The sequence below is a fragment of the Salvelinus namaycush genome, chromosome 12 (genome assembly GCF_016432855.1).
Source record: "Salvelinus namaycush isolate Seneca chromosome 12, SaNama_1.0, whole genome shotgun sequence".
NCBI classification, from domain to species: domain Eukaryota; kingdom Metazoa; phylum Chordata; class Actinopteri; order Salmoniformes; family Salmonidae; genus Salvelinus; species Salvelinus namaycush.
The window spans coordinates 28978-37738 of record NC_052318.1 but is presented as its reverse complement, the minus strand read 5'-3'; the positions used below and the strand labels follow the sequence as shown (position 1 = coordinate 37738).

The window sequence follows — 8761 nt, the reverse complement described above, 5'->3', positions numbered from 1 at the left end:
GAGGAGAGAACATTCACTGGTTCTGTCTCTACGGAGGAGAGAACATTCACTGGGACAGTCTCTATGGAGGAGAGAACATTCAATGGGTCAGTCTCTATGGAGGAGAGACCATTCACTGGTTACAGTCTCCAGGGAGGAGAGAACATTCACTGGGTCAGTTCTATGGAGGAGAGAACATTCACTAGGTCAGTCTCTATGGAGGAGAGAACATTCACTGGGTCAGACTCTATAGAGGAGATAACATTCACTGGGTCAGTCTCTATGGAGGAGAGAACATTCACTGGGTCAGTCTCAATGGAGGAGAGAACATTCACCGGTTCAGTCTAGAACATTCACTCGTTCAGTCTCTACGGAGGAGAGAACATTCACTGGGTCAGTCTCTATGGAGGAGAGAGCATTCACTGGTTCAGTCTCTATGGAGGAGAAAACATTCACTGGGTCAGTCTCAATGGAGGAGAGAACATTCACCGGTTCAGTCTAGAACATTCATTGGTTCAGTCTCTACGGAGGAGAGAACATTCACTGGGTCAGTCTCTATGGAGGAGAGAGCATTCACTGGTTCAGTCTCTATGGAGGAGAGAACCTTCACTGGGTCAGTCTCTATGGAGGAGAGAACATTCATTGGGTCAGTCTCTATGGAGGAGAGACCATTCACTGGGTCAGTCTCTATAGAGGAGAGAACATTCACTGGGTCGGTCTCTATGGAGGAGAGAACATTCACTGGGTCGGTCTCTATGGAGGAGAGAACATTCACTGGGTCAGTCTAGAACATTCACTGGTTCAGTATCTATAGAGGAGAGAACATTCAATGGTCAGTGTCTATAGAGGAGAGAACATTCACTGGTTCAGTATCTATAGAGGAGAGAACATTCACTGGGTCAGTCTCTATGGAGGAGAGAACATTCACTGGGTCAGTCTCTATGGAGGAGAGAACATTCACTGGGTCAGTCTCTATAGAGGAGAGAACATTCACTGGGTCAGTCTCTATAGAGGAGAGAACATTCACTGGGTCGGTCTCTATGGAGGAGAGAAGATTCACTGGGTCAGTCTCTATGGAGGAGAGAATATTCACCTGTTCAGTCTAGAACATTCACTGTTTCAGTCTCTACGGAGGAGAGCACATTCACTGGGTCAGTCTCTATGGAGGAGAGAGCATTCACTGGGTCAGTCTCTACGGAGGAGAGAACATTCACTGGGTCAGTCTCTAAGGAGGAGAGAACATTCACTGGGTCAGTCTCTATGGAGGAGAGAACATTCACTGGTTAAAGTCTCCAGGGTTTAGAGAACATTCACTGGTTTAGTCTCCAGGAAGGAGAGAACATTCACTGGTTTAGTCTCCAGGGAGGTGAGAACATTCCCTGGTTCAGTCTCTATGGAGGAGAGAACATTCACTGGGTCAGTCTCTATGGAGGAGAGAACCTTCACTGGGTCAGTTTCTATAGAGGAGAGAACATTCACTGGGTCAGTCTCTATGGAGGAGAGAACATTCACTGGTTCAGTCTAGAACATTCACTTGGTCCGTCTCTATGGAGGAGAGAACATTCACTGGGTCGGTCTCTATGGAGGAGAGAACATTCACTGGGTCAGTCTCTATGGAGGAGAGAAGATTCACTGGGTCAGTCTCTATGGAGGAGAGAATATTCACCTGTTCAGTCTAGAACATTCACTGTTTCAGTCTCTACGGAGGAGAGCACATTCACTGGGTCAGTCTCTATGGAGGAGAGAGCATTCACTGGGTCAGTCTCTATGGAGTAGGGAACATTCACTGGGTCAGTCTCTATGGAGGAGAGAACATTCATTGGTTAAAGTCTCCAGGGAGTAGAGAACATTCACTGGTTTAGTCTCCAGGGAGGAGAGAACATTCACTGGTTCAGTCTCTATGGAGGAGAGAACATTCACTGGGTCAGTCTCTAAGGAGGAGAGAACATTCACTGGGTCAGTCTCTATGGAGGAGAGAACATTCACTGGTTCAGTCTCTATGGAGGAGAGAACATTCACTGGGTCAATCTGTATGGAGGAGAGAACATTCACTGGGTCAATCTGTATGGAGGAGTGAACCTTCACTGTGTCAGTCTCTATGGAGGAGAGAACATTCACTGGTTCAGTCTCTATAGAGGAGAGAACATGGACTGGGTCAGTCTAGAACATTCACTGGGTCAGTCTCTATGGAGGAGAGAACATTCACTGGTTCAGTCTCTATAGAGGAGAGAACATTCACTGGGTCAGTCTAGAACATTCACTGGGTCAGTCTCTATGGAGGAGAGAACATTCACTGGGTCAGTCTCTATGGAGGAGAGAACATTCACTGGTTAAAGTCTCACACTTGCTGCTTCCCCCTACGTCACTATGCTGACGTGATCAAGTTAAAGGAGATGATTCTGGACTACAGGGAAAGGAGGAGGACTAATACAATTTGATTTGACACACAGTCGCTAGTAGCTGGATGCCACAGTGCTCATGTGATAAAATACTAGCTGATTGCAGAGGTTAAACAGGCCAGCTTTCCAAAGATCGCACACACACACACACACACACACACACACACACACACACACACACACACACACACACACACACACACACACACACCTGTTGAAGTCAACCCTGCCATGTCTTCGTCGCTGTATAACAGTCCATCCCCCTCCATCGTCCATGTCACAGTAGACTAGGACCGGCTCCTGATCCACTCTAGGTCTGATCCGGTAAAACCCGGAGTCTGGCCTCCGTCTGTCATACAGCTCAGAGCAGTCTGGAGGTGACACACGCAGAGATATAATCACAACTTACTATGGAGGCACATTTTACTGAAACGGCGTAACACTCAATTACCATAAAAAAATATATATTATTGTTAAAACAAATCAAATCACATTTTATTGGTCACATACACATATTTAGCAGTTGTTATTGCAGGTGTAGTGAAATGCTTGTGTTCCTAGCTCCAACAGTGCTGTTGTATCTAACAACATACCACAATAAACTTGAATCTAAAAGTGAAAGAATGGAATTAAGAAATATATAAATATTAGAATGTGCAATGTCAGAGTGGCATTGACTAAAATACAGTAGAATATGATATAGTGTAATGACCTGGCTAGATCATAAAGAAACAACTGTCCAGACAGAGGATTGAGTTTACGAATTGACGGTTTATTAACCCAACTTTACACAGGCTACTGTTTGGCCGTAGCCCACGCCAAATAAATCGCCAAATAAATGAAAGGTACCCTACAACCCAACCATGTTCTACCAACTGAACTACAGAGGACCATGTTCTACTAACTGAGCTACAGAGGACCATGTTCTACTAACTGAACTACAGAGGACCATGTTCTACTAACTGAACTACAGAGGACCATGTTCTACTAACTGAACTACAGAGGACCATGTTCTACAGAGGACCATGTTCTACTAACTGAACTACAGAGGACATGTTCTACTAACTGAACTACAGAGGACCATGTTCTACTAACTGAGCTACAGAGGACCATGTTTAACTAACTGAACTACAGAGGACCATGTTCTACTAACTGAACTACAGAGGACCATGTTCTACAGAGGACCATGTTCTACTAACTGAACTACAGAGGACCATGTTCTACTAACTGAACTACAGAGGACCATGTTCTACTAACTGAGCTACAGAGGACCATGTTCTACTAACTGAACTACAGAGGACCATGTTCTACTAACTGAACTACAGAGGACCATGTTCTACTAACTGAACTACAGAGGACCATGTTCTACTAACTGAACTACAGAGGACCATGTTTTACTAACTGAACTACAGAGGACCATGTTCTACTAACTGAACTACAGAGGACCAGGATCTACTAACTGAAGCTACAGAGGACCATGTTCTACTAACTGAGCTACAGAGGACCATGTTCTACTAACTGAACTACAGAGGACCATGTTCTACTAACTGAACTACAGAGGACCATGCTCTACTAATTGAACTACAGAGGACCATGTTCTACTAACTGAACTACAGAGGACCATGTTCTACTAACTGAACTACAGAGGACCATGTTCTACAGAGGACCATGTTCTACTAACTGAACTACAGAGGACCATGTTCTACAGAGGACCATGTTCTACTAACTGAACTACAGAGGACCATGTTCCACTAACTGAACTACAGAGGACCGACCATGTTCTACTAACTGAACTACAGAGGACCATGTTCTACTAACTGAACTACAGAGGACCATGTTCTACTAACTGAACTACAGAGGACCATACAGTTAATATTATACAATACAGTAGATAATCACACAGTTCCTGATCTATGACATGTGTGTCTGTTGCAGACACAGTCCAGGAGTATAACTCACGTCTCTGCTGAGCAGAAGAGACGTTTCAACATCAAGCTAGGCTTTGATATTCTGCACAGTCTCGTCACCACGATGAGCTCTCAGCCAAGTATAAAGGTAAGCACTCGTGACGTTTTTTTCCAACACGTTTAAGTTGAGACACTGTTACCTAACTCCGTACAAACAAAAATACACTCGCGTCGGGCTGGGGGTTTCGCATCTTGTTAAAGGTTCCCGAGTAGCCCAGCGGTCTAAGGCACTGCATCTCAGTGCAAGAGGCGTCACTACAGACCCTGGTTGGAATCCAGGCTGTATCACATAAGGCCGTGACTGGAAGTCCCATAGGGCGGCGCAAAATTGTCCAAGCGTCGTCCGGGTTTGGACGGGGGAGGCCATCATTGTAAATAAAAATGTGTTCTTAACTGACTTGCCTAGTTAAATAAAAAAATTAATGTAAGGAAGGGTTAAGGTTTGGAATGGTATTAAAATAAGGGGAGGTTTAGGAATTAATTCTGAGTGGTTACGTTAACGGTTAAAGTTTGGGAAAGGCTTAAAATAGGGTTACGGGTTAAAGGTTGGGATAGGGTTAAATTTTAAAGGTTGGGATAGGGTTAAAGGTTGATGGTTGGGATAGGGATAAAGGTTGGGATATGGTTAAAGGTTGACGGTTGGGATAGGGATAAAGGTTGGGATATGGTTAAAGGTTGGGATAGGGTTAAATGTTAAAGGTTGGGATAGGGTTAAAGGTTGACGGTTGGGATAGGGTTAAAGGTTGGGATAGGGTTAAATGTTAAAGGTTGGGATAGGGTTAAAGGTTGACGGTTGGGATAGGGATAAAGGTTGGGATATGGTTAAATGTTGGGAAAGGGTTTTAAGGGTTAAAGTTTGGGATAGGGTTAAAGTTTGGGAAAGGGTTAGGGTTAAAAGTTAGGATAGGGTTAGGGTTAAATGTTGGGAAAGGGTTAAGGGTTAAAGGTTGGGAAAAGGTTAACGGTTAAAGGTTGGGAAAGGGTTAAAGGTTAAAACAGAAAAACTAAAAACGATTGCCTAGCACTGGCTCTTCTAGCAAGCCGCCAGCCCACGTGGCTCTTCCACCCATCCACCATCCCCTTCCACAACGCCCTAGCAAGCCGCCAGCCCACTTCGAGGGAACAGCGCTCACCGTTGCCACTAGTGGCCGGTTTTGAAGGCAATTCTAGACGTTCTTGGGACCCGGATGGACGTCTAACTTTGACTTGAAACTAAAGCGATTGAGGCTTTGAGTCAGGAATGGACTGCACAAGGCCCAGTGTTGTAGAGGATTGGGAGCGGCACTGAGCTGCAATGCTTCTGGTAATAATAGGTGTTGCATTGAAACATAGTTACAGTGTATAACATTATATCTCTGTATTTCATCTACATTATATACTGTACGTGTCTGTGTCCCAGATCAGCAAGGCCATGACTCTACATAAGACAGCAGAGTACATCAGTCAGATTCAACAGGAGAGAGCTCAGCTGTATGAGGAGGCTCAGAGACTCAGAGGCCAGATTCTGCTCCTTAACTCTACCATCAAGTAAGAAATGCACTAAACATACTGTACATAACATACGTGTGTGTGTGTGTGTGTGTCACAGGAGGTTGGTGGCACCTTAATTGGGGAGGACAGGCTCGTGGTCATGTCTGGAGCGGAATGGGTAGAATGGTATCAAACACATTAAACACATGGTTTCCATGGTTTCCATGCGTTTGATGCCTTTCCATTAGTGCCGTTCCGGGCCGTTATTATAAGCCGTCCTCCCTTCAGCAGCTTCCTGTGGCGTGCGTGTTTATGTGTATGTCATCGTAACAAGCCTCTCCCGATGCAGTGTGTACCAGCTGCAGCTGCCCGTCACTGGCATGCCCATCACCTGCCAACGCTTTGACCACATGAGGGAGAAGTTCAGAGAGTACGTTCGGGCACGGACTCTACAGAACTGGAAGTTCTGGGTCGTATCCTTCTCCACTCTGCCTGAACACAGGAACCTTTAGGTTAAGCATACGTTCAGTGTTAGATTGGTTCCTGTATTCACAACAACAACGACAACAAAAGCGTCTCAGTATAGGAATGCTGACATAGGGAAGGATCTGCTTTTTAGATATTCATAAATAAGAATGAATGAATCCTCATTACAAATGCTAAGATCCCTTTTACATATGGCTCCTGGAGTGGCTCACAGAGGAAAAGACAGTCACACAATATGGTGATGTAAATATCATGTATTGTGCTTTGCATTGTGTGTCCTGTACTGTATGTATATATATATATATGTGTGTGTGTGTTGTCATAGATAATAAAACATAAATCAGAATGGTTCTTTCCTAAACACTAGCTCAGTTCAGCATCATGGTAGAGCCCCTGTTTGAGTCCTATAACAGGATGGTGTCCACAGCCAGTGTAGAGGATCTGTGTCGTACTACTCTGTCCTGGCTGGACCAGTACTGCTCCCTACCTGCCCTCAGACCCAGTGAGTTCAACTTCACCAGCTTCAATTACTATCAGTTAATCATGTAGTCTGTCTGTCTGTCTGTCAGCTAGTCATCTAGTCTATCTGTCTGTCTGTCTGTCAGCTAGTCTGTCTGTCAGCTTGTCTGTCTGTCTGCCAGCTAACCATCTAGTCTATCTGTCTGTCAGTTAGTCATCTAGTCTGTCTGTCTGTCTGTCTTTCTGTCAGCTAGTCATCTAGTCTGTCTGTCTGTCTGTCAGTTAGTCATCTAGTCTGTCTGTCTTTCTGTCAGCTAGTCATCTAGTCTGTCTGTCTGTCTGTCTGTCTGTCTGTCTGTCTGTCTGTCTGTCTGTCTGTCTGTCTGTCTGTCTGTCTGTCTGTCTGTCTGTCTGTCTGTCTCTGTCTGTCTGTCTGTCTGTCTCTTTTTTCTATTTTTCTCGCTCTTCATCTCCCTCTTACCTGATTGTCTCCCTCTGTTTCTGTCCTCAGTGGTCCTTAGCTCACTCCGCCTCCTCAGCACATCCACGTCCATCCTGACAGACCCCAGTCTGGTCCCAGAGCAGGCCACCCATGCAGTCACCCAGGCCCAGAGCCTCCCCCACCCTACCCGTCCCCAGGACCATTCCCCCTCCACGTGGCCCATCAACACCCCTTCCACATGGCCCATCAACAGGGAAAACACACAGCCTATGTGACCCTATGGAACAATTTCAATAGATGGAAAACCAAGCCGTGCCAAAGGATCACAGAGCTGAACCCACTTTAAAGCACACATACAATAGGCACTAGTGCTGAGTGATTTACCAAAATGTCTGCCATTTTTTCAGGTTTTAAACCAACATCAGTTCAATTATTTGAATTCCATTTCGTTCTGTTTTTTCTCTTCTCCGAGTGTAATTTTCACGCCCTGGCCATAGAGAGGCTTTTATTCTCTATTTTGGTTAGGCCAGGGTGTGACTAGGGTGGGCATTCTAGTTTCTTTATTTCTATGTTTTCTATTTCTTTGTTTTTGGCCGAGTGTGGTTCCCAATCAGAGACAGCTGTCTATCGTTGTCTCTGATTGGGAATCATACTTAGGCAGCCTTTTCCCACCTGTGTTTTGTGGGTAGTTATTTTCTGTTTAGTATCTGTTTACTTGACAGAACTGTTCGCTTTCGTTTTGTTACTTTGTTCGAGTGTTTTTGATAATAAATAAAATCATGAACACTAACCACGCTGCGCTTTGGTCCACTCTTCCTTACGACGACGGCCGTGTCAGAACTACCCACCACCAAAGGACCAAGCAGCGTGGTCAGGAGGAGCAGGGATCCTGGGCCCGGGAGAAGAGTGAGTGGAGGACCTCATGGACATGGGAGGAGGTTATGGCAGGGGACAAGACCCTGCCATGGAAACAGGCGGAGACAGCCATAGAGGAACGGCGGCGATACCAGGAATCACGGCAACGAGGCAAGCACGAGAGGCAGCCCCAACATTTTTGGGGGGGGTTGCACACGGGGAGAGTGGCAGAGTCAGGGTTCAGACCTGAGCCAACTCCTCATGCTTACCGTGGGGAGCGAGTGACCGGTCAAGCACCAGGCTATCCGGTTCTGCGCACCATGCCTTCAGTGCGCATCCACAGCCCGGTGAGCTCTGTTCCAGCTCCCCGCAGTTGCCGTGCTAGAGTGGACATTCAGCCACGATGGATTGTGCCGGCTCAGAGTTCCTGGCCTCCGGTGCGTCTCTTCGGCCCAGGTTATCCTGCGCCAGCTCTACGAACGGTGTCTCCGGTTCGCCAGCAAAGCCCAGTGGGGCCTGTTCCAGCTCCCCGCACTTGCCGGGCTAAGGGGGGTATCCAGCCAGGACGAGTTGTGCCAGCTCTGCGCTCCAGACCTCCAGTGCGCCTCCACAGTCCAGTATGTCCTGTGCCTCCTCTCCTCACTCGCCCTGAGGTGCGTGTCATCATTCCGGTGCCACCTGTACCGGTCCCACGCATCAGGTCT

At 46.4% G+C, this 8761-nt stretch overlaps 1 protein-coding gene across 1 annotated transcript; it reads left to right on the top strand.

Moving 5' to 3' along the window:
* Window positions 1-2124: 2124 nt before the first annotated feature.
* Window positions 2125-7742, top strand: LOC120056720 (carbohydrate-responsive element-binding protein-like). Its single transcript, XM_039004924.1, has 6 exons — window positions 2125-2133; window positions 4314-4433; window positions 5745-5872; window positions 6165-6288; window positions 6674-6803; window positions 7272-7742. Exons 1-6 carry the CDS (start codon window positions 2125-2127, stop codon window positions 7475-7477), a joined length of 717 nt encoding a protein of 238 aa, XP_038860852.1. The 3' UTR covers window positions 7478-7742.
* Window positions 7743-8761: the final 1019 nt, after the last annotated feature.